This window comes from Scomber scombrus, chromosome 16, assembly GCF_963691925.1.
Source record: "Scomber scombrus chromosome 16, fScoSco1.1, whole genome shotgun sequence".
NCBI classification, from domain to species: Eukaryota; Metazoa; Chordata; class Actinopteri; order Scombriformes; family Scombridae; genus Scomber; species Scomber scombrus.
Genome location: NC_084985.1, coordinates 290,444 through 310,101, shown reverse-complemented (window position 1 = coordinate 310,101; position 19,658 = coordinate 290,444). Strand labels below are relative to the sequence as shown.

At 45.1% G+C, this 19,658-nt stretch overlaps 1 protein-coding gene across 1 annotated transcript in view; it reads left to right on the top strand.

The window, feature by feature from the left end:
• LOC133996029 (semaphorin-6D-like) overlaps positions 1-19,513 on the top strand; it is a 25,936-nt gene extending 6,423 nt beyond the window's left edge. The window contains exons 4-21 of the mRNA XM_062435562.1: positions 1-38; positions 134-190; positions 858-959; positions 1,311-1,401; positions 1,511-1,633; positions 1,754-1,842; positions 2,560-2,649; positions 2,741-2,868; positions 4,130-4,261; positions 4,343-4,498; positions 5,059-5,232; positions 5,307-5,447; positions 5,610-5,687; positions 11,276-11,334; positions 11,477-11,530; positions 17,311-17,561; positions 17,862-17,981; positions 18,211-19,513. The exon at positions 1-38 is cut by the window's left edge and continues 20 nt beyond it. Of these exons, the coding sequence (XP_062291546.1) occupies positions 1-38; positions 134-190; positions 858-959; positions 1,311-1,401; positions 1,511-1,633; positions 1,754-1,842; positions 2,560-2,649; positions 2,741-2,868; positions 4,130-4,261; positions 4,343-4,498; positions 5,059-5,232; positions 5,307-5,447; positions 5,610-5,687; positions 11,276-11,334; positions 11,477-11,530; positions 17,311-17,561; positions 17,862-17,981; positions 18,211-19,494 (3,167 nt within the window). The 3' untranslated portion in view covers positions 19,495-19,513. The remainder of the gene's footprint in view (positions 39-133; positions 191-857; positions 960-1,310; positions 1,402-1,510; positions 1,634-1,753; positions 1,843-2,559; positions 2,650-2,740; positions 2,869-4,129; positions 4,262-4,342; positions 4,499-5,058; positions 5,233-5,306; positions 5,448-5,609; positions 5,688-11,275; positions 11,335-11,476; positions 11,531-17,310; positions 17,562-17,861; positions 17,982-18,210) is intronic.
• The last annotated feature ends 145 nt before the right edge of the window (positions 19,514-19,658 follow it).

Sequence of the window (19,658 nt, the reverse complement as noted above, 5' to 3'; positions counted from 1 at the left end):
ACCTGACGACGGCTTCAGAGCGGTTCGTCCCTCAGCTGGTGAGAAAAGTTTTAAATAAAACTTTATTAATAATAATAAATGTTAACGTTCATTAATTCTGATCATCCAACGTTTTCTTCTTCGTGTGTTTCAGAAGCTGACGTGGAAATCAAGAGACGTCAGCAAGTGTACGGTCCGAGGGAAGAACAGCGTGAGTTCCTCCTCCTCAGCTAGAACCTCAGCTAGAACCTCAGCTAGAACATCAGCTAGAACATCAGCTAGAACATCAACTAGAACATCAGCTAGAACCTCAGCAAGAACATCAGCTAGAACATCAGCTAGAAGATCAGCTAGAACATTAACTAGAACATTAACTAGAACCTCAGCTAGAACCTCAGCAAGAACATCAGCTAGAACCTCAGCAAGAACATCAGCTAGAACATCAGCTAGAACATTAACTAGAACCTCAGCTAGAACATCAGCTAGAACCTCAGCTAGAACATCAGCTAGAACATCAGCTAGAACATTAACTAGAACCTCAGCTAGAACATCAGCTAGAACATCAGCTAGAACATCAGCTAGAACGTCAGCTAGAACCTCAGCTAGAACATCAGCTAGAACCACCGCAGCAAGAACATCAGCTAGAACATCAGCTAGAACATTAACTAGAACCTCAGCTAGAACATCAGCTAGAACGTCAGCTAGAACCTCAGCTAGAACCTCAGCAAGAACATCAGCTAGAACCTCAGCAAGAACATCAGCTAGAACATCAGCTAGAAACATTAACTAGAACCTCAGCTAGAACGTCAGCTAGAGCCTCAGCTAGAACGTCAACGAAGACGTTTATTTATGTATTTATTTGTTTATTTGTGTTTCAGGACGAATGTTACAACTACGTCAAAGTTCTGGTTCCCCGAAACGACGAGACGTTGTTCACCTGCGGCACCAACGCCTTCAACCCCACCTGCAGGAACTACAAGGTGCACAGCTGCGTTACCATAGTTACCACAGTTATCTCTGTCTCTCTCTCTCTCTCTCTCTCTCTCTCTCTCTCCTAATAGAAAGTGTCAGACTCGTCATCGAGACCAAACACTTCATGTGATGTTTCAGTTGAGAGTTGCTCTCCGTTCTTTCTTCCTCGTCGTGGTTTGATTGACAGGCTCTGCCCTCGTTTCCCTGCAGACTCTGACTGATAAAAGCTGCTTCACTTTAATAAAGCTGCTGATCTGCAGACGTTAACATGTAGAATATAAACAGGGTCATATGTTAGTCACATGAGTCACGCTCTCTGTTCTCTGATCTCATTGGTGGAACCGTGTTTCTCCTCTCAGATGACGAGTCTGGAGCCGGTGGGAGAGGAAGTAGTCGGTCAGGCTCGATGTCCCTTCGAGTCCGTTCAGTCCAACGTTGGACTGTTTGCTGGTGAGTCTAAATGTCCTCCGCTCCTTTATTATATATTATAATCTGCAGTAATGATGGAGAACCGTGACTTTAATATGTAACGTTCACGTCTGCGTGGGTTAACCCTCAGGAGGAGATTTCTACTCGGCCACGATGACCGACTTCCTGGCCAGCGACGCTGTGATCTACCGGAGCCTGGGAGACGACCGGCCCGTCCTCAGGACCGTCAAATACGACTCCAAGTGGCTCCGAGGTAAAAGTCACGTGATTTAGGATCATACGTCTTAATTAGCTAAATGTTAAACTCTGTGTAATCTCTGAGAGTTTTACTTTGAAAAGAACAGAAATGATGACTTCCTGTCTGTGTCTGCAGAGCCGCACTTCCTGCACGCCATCGACTACGGAAACTACGTCTACTTCTTCCTGCGTGAGATCGCTGTGGAGAACACGGCTCTGGGGAAGGTTCGTCTGTCTCTGTCTTCATGACATCATGACTCTGTCCTCATGACATCATGACATCATGTCTCTGTCCTCATGACATCATGTCTCTGTCCTCATGACATCATGACATCATGACTTCATGACATCATGACATCATGTCTATGTCCTCATGACATCATGACATCATGTCTATGTCCTCATGACATCATGTCCTCATGACAGCATGACTCTGTCCTCAGGACATCATGACATCATGACTCTGTCCTCATGACATCATGACATCATGTCTCTGTCCTCATGTCCTCATGTCCTCATGACAGCATGACATCATGTCTATGTCCTCATGACATCATGTCCTCATGACAGCATGACTCTGTCCTCAGGACATCATGACATCATGTCTATGTCCTCAGGACATCATGACATCATGACTCTGTCCTCAGGACATCATGACATCATGACTCTGTCCTCAGGACATCATGACATCATGACTCTGTCCTCATGTCCTCATGACATCATGTCTCTGTCCTCATGACATCATGACTCTGTCCTCATGACATCATGACATCATGACTTCATGACATCATGACATCATGTCTATGTCCTCATGACATCATGTCCTCATGACAGCATGAATCTGTCCTCATGACAGCATAACTCTGTCCTCATGACATCATGACATCATGTCCTCATGACATCATGACATCATGTCCTCATGACATCATGACTCTGTCTCAGGTGGTGTTTTCTCGGGTCGCTCGTGTCTGTAAGAACGATAACGGCGGCTCTCCCAGAGTTCTGGAGAGATACTGGACTTCATTTCTAAAGGTGACGTCACTGTTTTTATGATCAACTCTGAAATATAATAAATGAAATCAATCCGCTCTCTGACCTCTGACCTTTGACCCGGTGTGTTCAGGCTCGTCTGAATTGTTCGGTTCCTGGAGATTCGTTCTTCTACTTCGACGTTCTTCAGTCTCTCACCAACGTTCTGCAGATCAACCAGAGACCAGCTGTGGTCGGAGTCTTTACCACCCAGTCCAACAGGTCAGAGACCCTGTTAACCCCTAACCCTCTCTGTGTCCTAACCCTAACCCTCTCTGTGTGTTAACCCTAACCCTCTCTGTGTCCTAACCCTAACCCTCTCTGTGTGTTAACCCTAACCCTCTCTGTGTGTTAACCCCTAACCCTCTCTGTGTGTTAACCCCTAACCCCCTCTGTGTGTTAACCCCTAACCCTCTCTGTGTGTTAACCCCTGACCCTCTCTGTGTGTTAACCCCTGACCCCCTCTGTGTCCTAACCCTAACCCCCTCTGTGTCCTAACCCTAACCCTCTCTGTGTGTTAACCCTAACCCTCTCTGTGTGTTAACCCCTGACCCCCTCTGTGTCCTAACCCTAACCCCCTCTGTGTGTTAACCCCTAACCCTCTCTGTATGTTAACCCCTAACCCTCTCTGTATGTTAACCCCTAACCCTCTCTGTGTCCTAACCCTAACCCTCTCTGTGTCCTAACCCCTAACCCTCTCTGTGTGTTAACCCTAACCCTCTCTGTGTCCTAACCCTAACCCTCTCTGTGTGTTAACCCCTAACCCTCTCTGTGTGTTAACCCTAACCCTCTCTGTGTGTTAACCCCTAACCCTCTCTGTGTCCTAACCCTAACCCTCTCTGTGTGTTAACCCTTAACCCTCTCTGTGTCCTAACCCTAACCCTCTCTGTGTGTTAACCCCTGACCCCCTCTGTGTCCTAACCCTAACCCTCTCTGTGTGTTAACCCCTAACCCTCTCTGTGTCCTAACCCTAACCCTCTCTGTGTCCTAACCCTAACCCTCTCTGTATGTTAACCCCTAACCCTCTCTGTGTGTTAACCCCTAACCCTCTCTGTGTGTTAACCCTAACCCTCTCTGTGTGTTAACCCCTAACCCTCTCTGTGTGTTAACCCCTAACCCTCTCTGTGTGTTAACCCTAACCCTCTCTGTGTCCTAACCCTAACCCTCTCTGTGTGTTAACCCCTGACCCCCTCTGTGTCCTAACCCTAACCCTCTCTGTGTGTTAACCCCTGACCCTCTCTGTGTGTTAACCCCTAACCCTCTCTGTGTCCTAACCCTAACCCTCTCTGTGTGTTAACCCCTAACCCTCTCTGTGTGTTAACCCTAACCCTCTCTGTATGTTAACCCCTAACCCTCTCTGTGTCCTAACCCTAACCCTCTCTGTGTGTTAACCCTAACCCTCTCTGTGTGTTAACCCCTAACCCTCTCTTTGTGTTAACCCTAACCCTCACTCTGTCCTCTCTCTCTCTCCTCTGTCTCTCAGCATCCCTGGCTCTGCAGTCTGTGCCTTCTACATGGACGACATCGAGAAAGTCTTTAACGGGAAGTTTAAGGAGCAGCGGACCGGCGACTCGTCCTGGACTCCGGTTCCTGACGAGCATGTCCCGCGTCCTCGGTGAGACGCTGTTGGACCTTTAAGAGTTTAAAGCAGCATTTAAACAACAGCAGATCTGAACAGTGTGTTTCTGTCCTGCAGACCAGGGACGTGTGCAGGAGACGGTCCGGCTGCAGAATACAAGTCATCGGTTCAGTTTCCAGATGAGACGCTGACGTTTATTAAGTCCTATCCACTGATGGACGAAGCTGTCCCCTCCGTCAACCACCGGCCCTGCTTCACCAGGACCGCCAGCAGGTCAGACACGCACCAGTACCTCTAACTGTACTACAGTAAAGTACAAGTACCTCTAACTGTACTACAGTAGAGTACTAGTACCTCTAACTGTACTACAGTACAGTAGAATCAGAGCTGTGAGGTCAGAAGTGAGACTGACGTCTGATTGGTCGGTGGCTAACAGGAAGTCTCTGACCTTTTTTAATCTGCAGGTTTGATGGATTATAATTATTATAATTATGAGTCTGGATCAAGAATCTCTCTAAACTCTTGGTACTCTTAACGTTGGCTCCAGACAGAGCTGAGCTGACCCAGATAACGATGCTTATATAACACAGTGATGAAGGTTTGGGCTCAGACATGAAGTCCAGTTACAGTGAGTCAGCAGCAGGCTGATCAGTGACTTACATCATGGAGGAAGATTCATCTCTATATTAATATTCTGAGTCTCTGCTGGAATAAAACCTCTTTATTAATCTGGTCCTGGTCCTTAATGCAGCGCCTCAGTTCAGCCTCTAACAGTTTGAGCTCCTGTCTCTTTAAGGAAAATGTACATTTACTATCCTGTGGTCCCGTCTCAGGTCCAAGCTGACCCAGATCGTGGTGGACGTCTCGGCCGGACCCTCCAAAGACCGGACCGTCATGTTTCTGGGCTCGGACGACGGCAGGGTCCTGAAGGTTCTGGCCAGCACGGATCCGGACTACAGCTCTGGATCCAGACTGCTGGAAGACATTGACGTCTACAACCCCACCAAGTACGCATCGTCAGTCCTGATGGTCAACCAATCACACGAAAGCATTTCACTGACAGCTGACTTCCTGTGTGCAGGTGTAACGTTCAGGGCCAGGAGGACAGGAGAGTTCTGGGTCTGGAGCTGGATAAAGACCATCACGCTCTGTTTGTGGCCTTCAGCAGCTGCGTGATCCGAGTCCAGCTGAGCCGCTGCACCCGACACGGAGCCTGCAAACAGTAAGAAGAAGAAGAAGAAGAAGAAGCATAATAATAATAATAATAATAATAATAATAATAATAATTCAGAGCAGAGACACATCAATAAGAATCAATCTGTTTATTTGTGGTTTAAACATTAAATAAAGACTCGTCCTCTCTTCTTCCTCTTTGTCTCTGCAGAGCTTGTCTGGCCTCTCGTGACCCATACTGCATCTGGCTGCGGACAGGAAGTTGTGCCAACATGGCGCCTGGTTTCAAGTACGTGTCACTTCCTGTTCCTGTCTCTTCTTCTTCTTCTTCTTCTCTGTGTGTTTCCTCTCAGCATCGAATACCTGAGTGAAAAGCTGGCAGAGGAAACATGACGGGAATAATGTTAATGTGCAGCGTGCATGTGAGCGTGCATGTGATCGTGCACTCTGCTGGTATTAATGTGTAACTTTAAAGGTTTTGTCCTCAGAGTGAAATCTTCGGCTTCATTTCATCAGATTGCAGAATTTCACTCGTCAGAAATATTTCTTCTATCTTTGGAAACTTTGTTCTCTACAAATTAAAATGATGAAATCGTGTTTTCTGACAAGTCTGAACAGAAGAAAAGAACCTAAAGAAACCATTTTACACAATATCAGCAATGATATTAATATTAAATAATTAAATACACAGAAAGTCCAGCGGTGAGTGGAGACTGATGATGATGATGATGATGATGATGATGGTGATGAAGAGGATTATTATCACAGTTTGGAGGTTTTCAGTCGGATGATGAATCTCTGAGACTCTTTTAAACTTTGTGATTGCTGAAATGCATGCTGGGAGTCGTAGTTGATGATGTTTCACTGTTGGTCTCCAGCTGTGAGTGGAGACTGATGATGATGATGATGATGATGATGATGATGATGATGATGATGATGTTTCACTGTTGGTCTCCAGCTGTGAGTGGAGACTGATGATGATGATGATGATGATGATGATGATGGTGATGATGATGATGATGATGATGATGATGATGGTGATGATGATGATGTTTCACTGTTGGTCTCCAGCTGGGAGTGGAGACTGATGATGATGATGATGATGATGATGATGATGATGGTGATGATGATGATGTTTCACTGTTGGTCTCCAGCTGTTTTTCTGGTCACAACTTTAACTTCATTGATTAGTTGTTTGCTTCAGAAAATGGTGAAAAAAGAAAAAGTCCAAAAACTTGAGTTGATTTAGAGTTTCTGGTGTTTCAGTTTGCTGACGTCCATCAAACATGATCAATCAGTGTCAAACACAAACATAATGCTCGTATTGATCTGTGGTCAGATTGAATGTGATGTTCTCCTCAGCTGACGGATCTTTATATCTGACATGTGTTTCCTGGCCGATGGACTGATGATCGGAGGCAGAGTAGAAGCTGTTCTCACTGTGATCATCTTTAGTGAGATTAGACGAGCTGAACAATACAGAACATCAACATGTTTGGTGAGCCAGGAACAAGACATGATCTCTTAACTTCACACAAACAACAGTCTGAATGAGCTTCTGACATGACTGGTGATGCAGGATGTTATAAAAAGTGACACAGAGCAGGTTGACTGAACTGTCGATCCTTCATGAGCAGAAAGTTTCCTCTAACGTAGAGAAAGTTTCCTCTAACGTAGAAAAAGTTTCCTCTAACATAGAGAAAGTTTCCTCTAACGTGAGAAAGTCTCCTCTAACGTAGAGAAAGTCTCCTCTAACATAGAGAAAGTTTCCTCTAACGTAGAGAAAGTTTCCTCTAACGTAGAGAAAGTCTCCTCTAACGTAGAGAAAGTTTCCTCTAACGTAGAGAAAGTTTCCTCTAACATAGAGAAAGTTTCCTCTAACGTGAGAAAGTCTCCTCTAACGTAGAGAAAGTTTCCTCTAACGTAGAGAAAGTCTCCTCTAACGTAGAGAAAGTTTCCTCTAACGTAGAGAAAGTTTCCTCTAACGTAGAGAAAGTTTCCTCTAACGTAGAGAAAGTTTCCTCTAACGTAGAGAAAGTCTCCTCTAACGTAGAGAAAGTTTCCTCTAACGTAGAGAAAGTCTCCTCTAACGTAGAGAAAGTTTCCTCTAACGTAGAGAAAGTCTCCTCTAACGTAGAGAAAGTTTCCTCTAACGTAGAGAAAGTTTCCTCTAACGTAGAGAAAGTTTCCTCTAACGTAGAGAAAGTTTCCTCTAACGTAGATAAAGTTTCCTCTAACGTAGAGAAAGTCTCCTCTAACGTAGAGAAAGTTTCCTCTAACGTAGAGAAAGTCTCCTCTAACGTAGAGAAAGTTTCCTCTAACGTAGAGAAAGTTTCCTCTAACGTAGAGAAAGTCTCAGTTCAGCTCTTCTTCTTCTTTCACTAATGAGACTAATAAGCATCTTTGTTCTGATCCATTTCATTTTACTTTCAGACTTTGATGTTTCTGAGTCTGAAAATGAAGAAGATGTTGAAATGCAGTTTTCTTCTAAATGTAGAAAGAATAATATGTAGAGCAGCGTTTACTAGAAACAGCAGCAGAGAGAAGCTGGAGGAAGATTCAAACGGACAGGATGAGCCGGCGGAGATGAAAAGAGACGTGAGAGGAAATGGAGAGGGAGGCAAAGATGTGATGCAAGAGGCGGGAAAGAAGAGGAAGAAGAGGAAGAGGAAGAAGGAGAGCTCAGAGAGTGAAAGTAACGTCTGGGTTTAATGAAGCCGATCAGACGACAAACACAACTAATGTTTCTGTTATTTAGTCTTTTAACACTTTCAGACTGAAATAAAGAAAAGATTCTTTACATTTTGCAAATTTGCTGCAAAACTGTAAAAAAAAAAAAAAAAATTATTAAATTTTGAGAGTTTTTGATGATAAACTTTAATTTATCACTAAATCTTCTCAGATGTGACATCAGATCATGTTTCATTGTGAGAGCAGCCGCTGTGTGTGTGTGTGTGTGTGTGTGTCTGTGTGTTCTTCTATGACTATCTTCTATGACTCTATCTTCTATGACTCTATCTTCTATGACTCTACCTTCTATGATTCTTCTATGACTCTATCTTCTATGACTCTATCTTCTATGACTCTATCTTCTATGACTCTATCTTCTATGACTATCTTCTATGACTCTATCGACTCTATCTTCTATGACTCTTCTATGACTCTATCTTCTATGACTCTATCTTCTATGACTATCTTCTATGACTCTATGACTCTATCTTCTATGACTATCTTCTATGACTCTATCTTCTATGACTCTATCTTCTATGACTCTATCTTCTATGACTCTATCTTCTATGACTCTATCTTCTATGACTATCTTCTATGACTCTATCTTCTATGACTCTATCTTCTATGACTATCTTCTATGACTCTGTCTTCTATGACTATCTTCTATGACTCTATCTTCTATGACTCTATCTTCTATGACTCTATCTTCTATGACTCTTCTATGACTCTATCTTCTATGACTCTATCTTCTATGACTCTATCTTCTATGACTCTATCTTCTATGACTATCTTCTATGACTCTATCTTCTATGACTATCTTCTATGACTATCTTCTATGACTCTGTCTTCTATGACTCTATCTTCTATGACTATCTTCTATGACTCTATCTTCTATGACTATCTTCTATGACTATCTTCTATGACTATCTTCTATGACTCTATCTTCTATGACTATCTTCTATGACTATCTTCTATGACTATCTTCTATGACTCTATCTTCTATGACTATCTTCTATGACTCTATCTTCTATGACTATCTTCTATGACTATCTTCTATGACTCTATCTTCTATGACTATCTTCTATGACTCTATCTTCTATGACTCTATCTTCTATGACTCTTCTATGACTCTATCTTCTATGACTATCTTCTATGACTCTATCTTCTATGACTATCTTCTATGACTCTATCTTCTATGACTCTATCTTCTATGACTCTATCTTCTATGACTATCTTCTATGACTCTATCTTCTATGACTCTATCTTCTATGACTATCTTCTATGACTCTATCTTCTATGACTCTATCTTCTATGACTATCTTCTATGACTCTATCTTCTATGACTATCTTCTATGACTCTATCTTCTATGACTCTATCTTCTATGACTATCTTCTATGACTCTATCTTCTATGACTCTATCTTCTATGACTATCTTCTATGACTCTATCTTCTATGACTATCTTCTATGACTCTATCTTCTATGACTATCTTCTATGACTCTATCTTCTATGACTATCTTCTATGACTCTATCTTCTATGACTATCTTCTATGACTATCTTCTATGACTCTATCTTCTATGACTCTATCTTCTATGACTCTATCTTCTATGACTATCTTCTATGACTCTATCTTCTATGACTCTATCTTCTATGACTATCTTCTATGACTATCTTCTATGACTCTATCTTCTATGACTCTATCTTCTATGACTCTATCTTCTATGACTCTATCTTCTATGACTCTATCTTCTATGACTCTATCTTCTATGACTCTATCTTCTATGACTATCTTCAATGACTCTATCTTCTATGACTATCTTCTATGACTCTATCTTCTATGACTCTATCTTCTATGACTCTATCTTCTATGACTATCTTCTATGACTCTATCTTCTATGACTCTATCTTCTATGACTCTATCTTCTATGATTCTATCTTCTATGACTATCTTCTATGACTCTATCTTCTATGACTCTATCTTCTATGACTATCTTCTATGACTCTATCTTCTATGACTCTATCTTCTATGACTCTATCTTCTATGACTCTATCTTCTATGATTCTATCTTCTATGACTATCTTCTATGACTCTATCTTCTATGACTATCTTCTATGACTCTATCTTCTATGACTATCTTCTATGACTCTATCTTCTATGACTCTATCTTCTATGACTATCTTCTATGACTCTATCTTCTATGACTCTATCTTCTATGACTATCTTCTATGACTATCTTCTATGACTCTATCTTCTATGACTCTATCTTCTATGACTCTATCTTCTATGACTCTGTCTTCTATGACTCTATCTTCTATGACTCTATCTTCTATGACTCTATCTTCTATGAGCTCCGATGTTTCACTGACTGTAAAAAACCATCAAAGCTGTTTTTCTACATCGTAAAGACTTTTCACAGCCTGTTAACGCCTCCGCTCACACCATGAAGACAACTCTATTTTATAACTGACCGAGTGTATTTCCGTCCTCTGAGTCAGTCCTCGCTAGGTGAACGAGGCGTTCAGGGGCCCGAGGGGCTTCAGGATTTATAGCCGCTCACCGGATCATTTCTCTCCTGGCTTACATCACAGCCCACGCTGGTGGAAACCATCCGCAGAGACACAGAGAGAGAGAGAATGAGTGATAAGGCAGATAAATATTGAGTGGCTGAGGAGGCGGATGAGTTAGCAAATAAGTGAGGTGGAGAGAGGTAAATATGGAGCGAGGGAGGAGAGGAAGGCAAAATGATTTCAGGACCAAACACAGAGAGATCGTTCAATTTCCTCTGCAGCTGCTGAAAGTAGAGCGACCGTCCACCAATTGGAAGATTAGCGGTTTGATTCCTGGCTCCTCCGGTCCACATGTCCGTGTGTCCAAGACACTTAACCCCAAATTGCTCCCGTTGCTATGCCAACAGTGTATGAAATAACCAATGAATTAATTGGTAGTATTTCTTTTTTTCTCCTCCTTTGGAAGAATGTGACATCACCCAATTAACAACTCATCTTCCTTCTGGTCACCGTGGTTACACATCATCAATTTGATTCCCAGGCGACAGTAACCCACGGCAACCGTCATGAGAGGAGGCCGGTCTGCGGTGGATGTTGAGTTCTTTATTTTGTGTTAATTCTTCTCCTCCTGTGTGCAGAGCCGGGTTTGAACAGGACATCGATGGCAACCAATCGTTTCACCCTGACAGCTGCCACGGTGAGATAAACATTCACCATGATAACAGCTGTGATAACAGCTGGAGACACCGCTCAATTATAAATCCACAGTGTGACGCTGTGAATGAGATGAAACATCCTGAGCTACTGAGTCACATGTTGGGTGTTCTGTGTGTTTGCAGCTGACGTGTCGGAGACCTCGAGGAACCAGGAGTCTGCAGCCGACTCCGCCTACGGTAAGAAACTCATCGGCCTGCTCGATGAAGTAAATCCTTCACCAGGTGCTCCAGTGATGGATCTTTATCAGACTCTATCTCAGACATCAGAGCTCAGTAGTGTTACAGCTTTGGGGAAGAAGCTGTTTTATTCAGTGTGTTGGTTTGTATTGATCTGTGATGGGAGGAGCTTCAACAGATTCATTATGATGTGATGGCCTGTTGATGGCGGCTCAGTACCAACAGCATCCTGTTTGTTCACTTTCTGTAACAGCTGACAGTGAGTCTACAGCTGACTGTGTAACCTTCCACTCTCGCTGTGGTTAATGTCTAGTTTACTTGATCAGAACTATGTAAAGATCATGGTTTGGGTTCAAATGATCATTAAAGATATGCAACCTTTGCTGTCATGGCAACAGTGAACACCACGATTAATTGACATGAGCAAGATTAAGATGATTAGAGTTTCTAAATGTCGGTTTAGATTATTTTTCCATTAATTGCCCAACCCTAGCAGAGAGTAAACAATGAGTCTCACTATAAAGCTGCAGAGTCACAGATAATTCATCCATACAGTACATTATTATTATTATTATGATGATGCTTTAAGTAAAGTATCTGAATGCTTCTTCCACTGCTGCAGGTTTATTAGATGTTCAAACGTCTCAGAGAAGAGAAGAGGTTTGTTGATGTGTCGGCTCCTCTGGAGAGCCTCGAGCCTTCACTAACAAGCTCAAACTCAACCAGAAGAAATGCAGTTATTCCCCCTCAACTGGCTGCTGTTGATGTACAGTAGCCGCTCGGTCGGACATTATTACCCTCCACTAGATCACAGCCCAGCAGATCAAAGCGGCGGCCGCTCTGTATTCAGGCCTGCGTCTCTGCTGCTACCTGACTGGTAGTTATTGTCATTCACACAGCGACAGCAGACCCATGCAGTGAATCCCATTAAGTCTCTATACTGTGATTAAAGCCGGAGAGCAGAGACGGAGGCTGATCCCTGATGTGTGGAAGACTTGACGTGAACTCAGTCTGTCGATCAGAAACACTTGAAGTGAACTGAAGTGGTTTCATCACATCAGCAGTTACAGAAGCTGTGATGAAGAGCAGAGCAGGAGAATCAGGGATTAAGAAAACATAACAGAGATAAATGAAACTAAAGAATTCTTCCTGTAATCTGAGTGTGAATGACGTCTTTCATCAGGCGTCTCTGAGCCTCTTCACACTCTCTGCATCATGTTGGTATTGTAGCTGCGTTGATGTGCTGCAGCAGTTCAGATCCTATCAGAGCTGCAGCTTTAAACACACTGGAGTCCACAGCTCGGTCGCCTCAGAGCTCAGAGAGCCGCTCGCTTTGTATTCTGCCTCCTCCGTTAATCACATTCACCTGGCATCTAAATGAGGCCTCGTTAGAGGACGGGAATGAAAAGCAGCTCCAGTCCAACAGAAATTAGTTTAGAAAACACTGTTTGGTGATTTTCTTTAAGTCTGGTCGACAACTTTATCAACTTTTAACTTCCTGCTGCATTTAGGAGGAAATATGATTCAAACTACATGTTTAATGAATCCATCCGGTTCATTAGTGTCAATCAAACATCTATAAATCTAATCTAATCTAGTCTCATATAATCTACCTGACAATCTTCACATGTTGAACTTTTCTTCTGTGTCTCAGTGATCAGTGATGTTCTCAGATTCATTTTAATGGTCATTCTCATGCATCTGCATAAAAACTAAATAATGTTTATATTAAAATAAAACCGACAGAATAAATAAAAAGAGGATAAAATGCAAAACATTGCAAGATTTTCTAAAATAAATATTATAAATAAATAAGCTAAGATTAAAATTAAGGTGACTTCTCTAAAGTGCTTCACTTCAGTCATTTCAGTTCATTTATGTTCAGGTTCAGGAGCAGATGGGTTAGGGTTAGGTAGGATGAGAGGAGTCTAAGGGTTAGGGTTAGGTAGGATGAGAGGAGTCTAAGGGTTAGGGTTAGGTAGGATGAGAGGAGTCTAAGGGTTAGGGTTAGGTAGGAGGGATGAGAGGAGTCTAAGGGTTAGGGTTAGGTAGGATGAGAGGAGTCTAAGGGTTCGGTAGGAGGGATGAGAGGAGTCTAAGGGTTAGGGTTAGGTAGGAGGGATGAGAGGAGTCTAAGGGTTAGGGTTAGGAGGGATGAGAGGAGTCTAAGGGTTAGGGTTAGGTAGGAGGGATGAGAGGAGTCTAAGGGTTAGGGTTAGGTAGGATGAGAGGAGTCTAAGGGTTAGGGTTAGGTAGGAGGGATGAGAGGAGTCTAAGGGTTAGGGTTAGGTAGGATGAGAGGAGTCTAAGGGTTAGGGTTAGGTAGGATGAGAGGAGTCTAAGGGTTAGGGTTAGGTAGGATGAGAGGAGTCTAAGGGTTAGGTAGGAGGGATGAGAGGAGTCTAAGGGTTAGGGTTAGGTAGGAGGGATGAGAGGAGTCTAAGGGTTAGGGTTAGGTAGGATGAGAGGAGTCTAAGGGTTAGGGTTAGGTAGGATGAGAGGAGTCTAAGGGTTAGGGTTAGGTAGGAGGGATGAGAGGAGTCTAAAGGTTAGGGTTAGGTAGGATGAGAGGAGTCTAAGGGTTAGGGTTAGGTAGGATGAGAGGAGTCTAAGGGTTAGGGTTAGGTAGGATGAGAGGAGTCTAAGGGTTAGGGTTAGGTAGGAGGGATGAGAGGAGTCTAAAGGTTAGGGTTAGGTAGGATGAGAGGAGTCTAAGGGTTAGGGTTAGGTAGGATGAGAGGAGTCTAAGGGTTAGGGTTAGGTAGGAGGGATGAGAGGAGTCTAAAGGTTAGGGTTAGGAGGGATGAGAGGAGTCTAAGGGTTAGGGTTAGGTAGGAGGGATGAGAGGAGTCTAAGGGTTAGGGTTAGGTAGGATGAGAGGAGTCTAAGGGTTAGGGTTAGGTAGGATGAGAGGAGTCTAAGGGTTAGGGTTAGGTAGGAGGGATGAGAGGAGTCTAAGGGTTAGGGTTAGGTAGGAGGGATGAGAGGAGTCTAAGGGTTAGGGTTAGGTAGGATGAGAGGAGTCTAAGGGTTAGGTAGGAGGGATGAGAGGAGTCTTTAGTGATACTGCCGGCTCTGCTAATGCAGCGTTGGTTGTTAATGTCCAGCAGCGAGGCAGCGATGATCTTTTCTGCCGTTCTCACTCTCCTCTTCAGTCTGTGCCTTTCCTCTGCAGTTACCGAACCAGGAAGTGATGCAGTAGGTCAGAAAGCTTTCCATTGTGCGTCTGTAGGAGATGGTGATGACTGGAGTGGTGATGTCTGCTCTCTGCAGTCTGCGGAGGAGGTGGAGGCGCTGTGGTGCCTTCATGATAACAGCTTTGATTTGTTTGTTACCCAGCAGACAGCCGCTTCTAACAGCTGATTCATGTTGATTAAAACTGTGAGATGAGCCGCTGATCTCTCCACTCTGACTTCCTGTGTGACAGCACACTGTCGTCCTATTGGTCGACGTCACTGAACAGGTCGTAGAAGCTGTCAATCATTGAGGCGTCGCTGCTCTTTGATGATGTCACACGCCTGTTCAACGCTGGATGTTTGTCTTCATGTCTGAACTCAGCGTTAGACAGACCGAACACAGCTGATTATACCAAGCAGCACATGAAGAGAGAAGCAGTCAGTTATAAATCAGACTTTTCCTTCTATAAATATAAGCAGGCTGTGTGATTAGTGTCTCTGGCTGACGTGATTACAGGCGCAGCAGGTGTAAAGCAGCAGGAGACTTCAGTCATTTACATACTTGTACTGAGTCATTCTCCACTCGCACTAATTGTGTGATGATTAACTGTTGTTTAACTTTTAGGTTTTTATTGATGCCTGCAGAGCGACTGGCAGCAGAATACAGTGAAACAGTCTAACAGCAGCTCTGTCTGTTGATGCTAGTATACATCAGGCCTCCCAACACAATGCCTGACTGATGTTTTGTTGGTGTGTATCCGCTGCACTGCGCTGGAGAGCCTGTCGTTACAGTAATGACATCGTTTGGAGGGGAACTATTCCCGTAATGACATTCCTGCTGCAGATTGGTTATTTAATGCAGTGTGAGGAAGCCCGCGGGTTAGTTTGGGCTCTGAATGGACATAAATTGGCCATTATGCTGCAGTGCTATTACAGGGAAGTTTTCTATTAGATGAGAGTTGACATTGTGCAGAATGAGTTCTGCACAATGTAAATGATGATGTTGTTGGATGACATGAGTCTGTCTGCATCTCTTATTATAACATCTGGGATCCAAAGACTGTCCAACAGTTACAGTTTAAACTGTAAACACACACACACACACACACACACACACCATACACACACATGAACAGCAGTTAAAGAAAGGAGCAGTAACATAACTGGATCCTGTCAGGTGACCAGCTAGAGTCTGATCCGCCAAAACACCCAATGACATCATCAAGGTGCAGAACTGAAGATTCTGGCAGTGAACATCCTCACCAACTATTATAGTGACACTTCAGGATTATAACAGCCGAGTCCAGTTTTGATCCAGCAGAGAGGAGACAGTCTGAAACAGCTTCTGTCGACCTCGAGGCTGAAAAACTCACAAACACTCAACAGCAGAACAGCAGCATTAAAAGGTTGAGTGAACAGCATATTAACACCAATGAAGAAGCATTTAGTAGCACTTCCCCTCCCCATTATCATCATCATCACCATCATCATTATCATCAGCACCATTATCACCACAGCAGGGCTTAATGTGGATCCACAAATAACTCCAAACGAGCTGCACTCAAACTTTACACAACTTCATCTCCTCAAAGAGCAGACGGCCGTTATTTCCCAAGATCCTGCAGTCATTACTCACCTTAATATCACATTACCACCTTAACACCTTAACATCACCTTACCACCTTAACATTACATCTTCACACCAAACCAGGCGGGGAGTTCTGGTCCTCTGAAATGAGGCCAACCAGGAAGTAACTTAAAGCTGCATTCTATCAAAAGGCCACCAGGGGGCGACCGTTTTGGTGTCCGTCTCTATACAAGTCAATGGAGAATTCACCAACTTCTCACTTGATTTCTAACCTCAGTAAACGTTTTCAACATGTGTTTATGGTCTCAATCGCTAGTTTAAAGCCTTCTTCAATGCAGTATGATGTTCATTTGGGACATTTTGGCCTCCCTGATTTTATATGTGACCATAAAGCAGGGTATGCATTAGGGCGTGGCTACGTGGTGATTGACAGGTTGATTGGTTCACAGGTTCAGGAGGGCGCCTCATGCTCCTCCCCCGCTCTGCAGCCTGATGCTTCATTCTTATTCAACACACACACCTGACACACACGCACACACACTGCAGACGTGTGTGTCTGACCTTTAAAGTGAGGGATCGTGTGTGTTACCAGCATTTTTGGTGGTGAAGCGGAAAAGTCAAACTTGACAAGGTTTCTCCTTTTTCCTCTCACACACCCACACACACCCACACACACACACACACACACACACACACACACACACACACACACACTTTCATTTTCATTTCTAACATTCTCTCTCTCTCCTTCATCCTGCTGTCATTCCTGTTCTCGCTCGCCCTCACTGCTGTCTGTGTGAATACTAATGTTCAGAAAGAGTGGGCGAGAGAGAGAGAGACAGAGAGAGAGAGAGAGAGAGAGAGAGAGAGACAGAGAGAGAGAGAGATTTTATGATCTTCAGTGTTCAGGTTATTATTACAGCGATTATTTTATTGTCCTGGAATACATTCATCACATTCATGATGTATGATCACATGACTGCAGCCGTAATAAAATCTCTTTTTCTGTGTTTCAGGCGTTCGGCATCTGCCGGAGCTGGATCAGCGCTCCGCCGCTAACGTCCACTACACGCTGCTGATCGCCTGCGTGCTGGTGGCGTTCCTCCTGGGCGCCTTCCTGTCCGGCTTCCTGGTGTCGTGTTACTGCAGCCGCAGTGCCGCTCAGCGGGAGAGAAGGCTGAACAAAGACCCTGAAGCCTCGCTGCCTCACGCACTGTCCCTCAGATCACTGGCCAAGCTCAACGGACTGCTGGACGGACAGCCGAAGGTAGGTCGACCAATCAGTGAAGGGTTAGAGTTAGAACGTCGTACAGTCTAAAGGTTCTCCAGGTTCTGTTATCAAAGAACTCTAAATGAATCCTCTCTTCTCTCCTTTATTCACTTCATCCACTCTTTCATTATCAGGTCTTCTTCTTTCTAATGTCCTTCAGCAGCACTTCTGTTAGTATGTTAGTTATGTGTAATAATGGATTCATATGTTTATATATTATGTGAGTAATTGTGTCTCTGTGTGGATTCAGCATCATGCAGCAGCTTGTCTTCATGTCTCTTCCTGTTTTGTCACCAGGAGGACAAACTGGACGTCTCCACCCCTCAGATGTACAGCTCCTTCATACCAAACGGCCTGGCGGAGCTCCAAAGCCCCGGACCCCCGGGCCCAGCGCTGGGGGACCTCAGCCTGTCCCAGGTAGCTGCAGCTGTGGTTCTTTAGAGTATAATATTCATCCGTACGTTTAGTGTGAAACAGACAAAGCAAACACTCGTAGGTTAGCTGTAATATGCAACCTCACCACTAGATGTCAGTAAATCCTGCAGCGTGCTCCTTCAAAAAGACGATTATACATTGTCTTTTAGATCAAACTGAAATATTTGGATTTGTTCTTAGTGATGAATCTTTGTGTCTCATCTGTGTTCAGTCTCTGTCTCAGGCGGACGGCGAGCTGTCCGGTCTGCCGACGCCGGATTCCACACCGGAGCTGCCCATCAAGAACATGAAGGCTCTGCAGCAGCATCAGTACGAGAAGAACCAGAACTGCAACAACGGCAAAGACAACCACCCGAAACCTGCTGCCAGCTGCTCTGGGTCCGGTCTGGGCTTCGTGGCCGTCGTCGGCAACTCCGTGACCCGGCAGCTGTTCCCCTTCACTCATCACCATGGCAACAGTCTGAGCAACGGACTGGCCCACGGAGCGGGCGCGTCTTCGTCCTCACTGCACCTCCTCGAGGAGAGGAAGATCTCCAGTGATGAGCGGTCATCAGGAGGAGGAGGAGTCCCCCATCATCACCACTCCCAGCAGTCGCTCCCTCAGTCGGTGGTTGACGTGTCGGCGCTGGACGAGCTGCTCAAACACATCCACGAGGTCAGCGCGTCGGGAACCGGAGGCATCAAGGTCCTGACCTCCTCCTCCTCCTCCTCCGTGTTCCCCGGGCCGTCCTCGTCCTCTGGAGGACATCATCATGGTCACCATCACACCCATCATCACCATGGACAGACCCGCACCCACCACTACAACCACAGCCATCACCATAGCAACCACCACAGCAGCAGCAGCGGCGGCGGCAGCAGTGGCGGCGGCGGTGGCGGTCACCATCACCAGCAGCAGATCCCTGAGACAGAATCGTCTCCGTACTACAGCACCTCCACGCTGCCGCGGGACGGCCTCCCCAAACGCCTCGACGCACCTGCTCAAACCTCCAGCTCCTCCTCCGCCTCCTCCTCTTCGTCCTCCTCCAACAACCCCACCTCCTCCACCTCCATCCCCTCTTCCTCCTCCTCCTCTTCCTCCACTCCGCTCCAGCAGCAAGTGATTCCAGAGCGGCCCGGTCAGAGCGCCGTCTCCGTGACTCGCCACCATTCCCAACGCCAATCCCTCATCAAGATGGGCAGCAGTGGCGGCGCCGTGCCGCGTCACCACAGCTTCAACCAGCGGGGGGCGCCACACGCACACTTCCTCGCCAGGATGAACACCAACAGCAGCAGCAACGGGCCGCCGGCCGCCAGCAGCAGCGAGAGCCGGCGGCCGCTGACCGGCAGCAGCTGCCTGACGCGGCAGCACAGTTACAGCGAAGGACCGCACGCTCAACGCGCCGCCATCGTCCGGCGGACGGCGTCGCTCAAACCTCAAGTTCCCCCAAAGCCGCTGTTCCTCCCGAACTCAGCCACGTCGCCGGTAGCAGAGCAGGGAAAGTACAAATACTGAGGAGTGAAAGCTGCCGGAGACTTTCAGCTTCTGTCCGGTTGTTTCCTGCTGCTGAGAGAACGCCGTCGCTGACCTCTGACCTCTGAGTCCGAGTGCTGTAGCTGCTGAACGAGGCGGCGACACAAACTGATGTCTGACTCTCAGAGCTCAGACCAGCCGGAGGA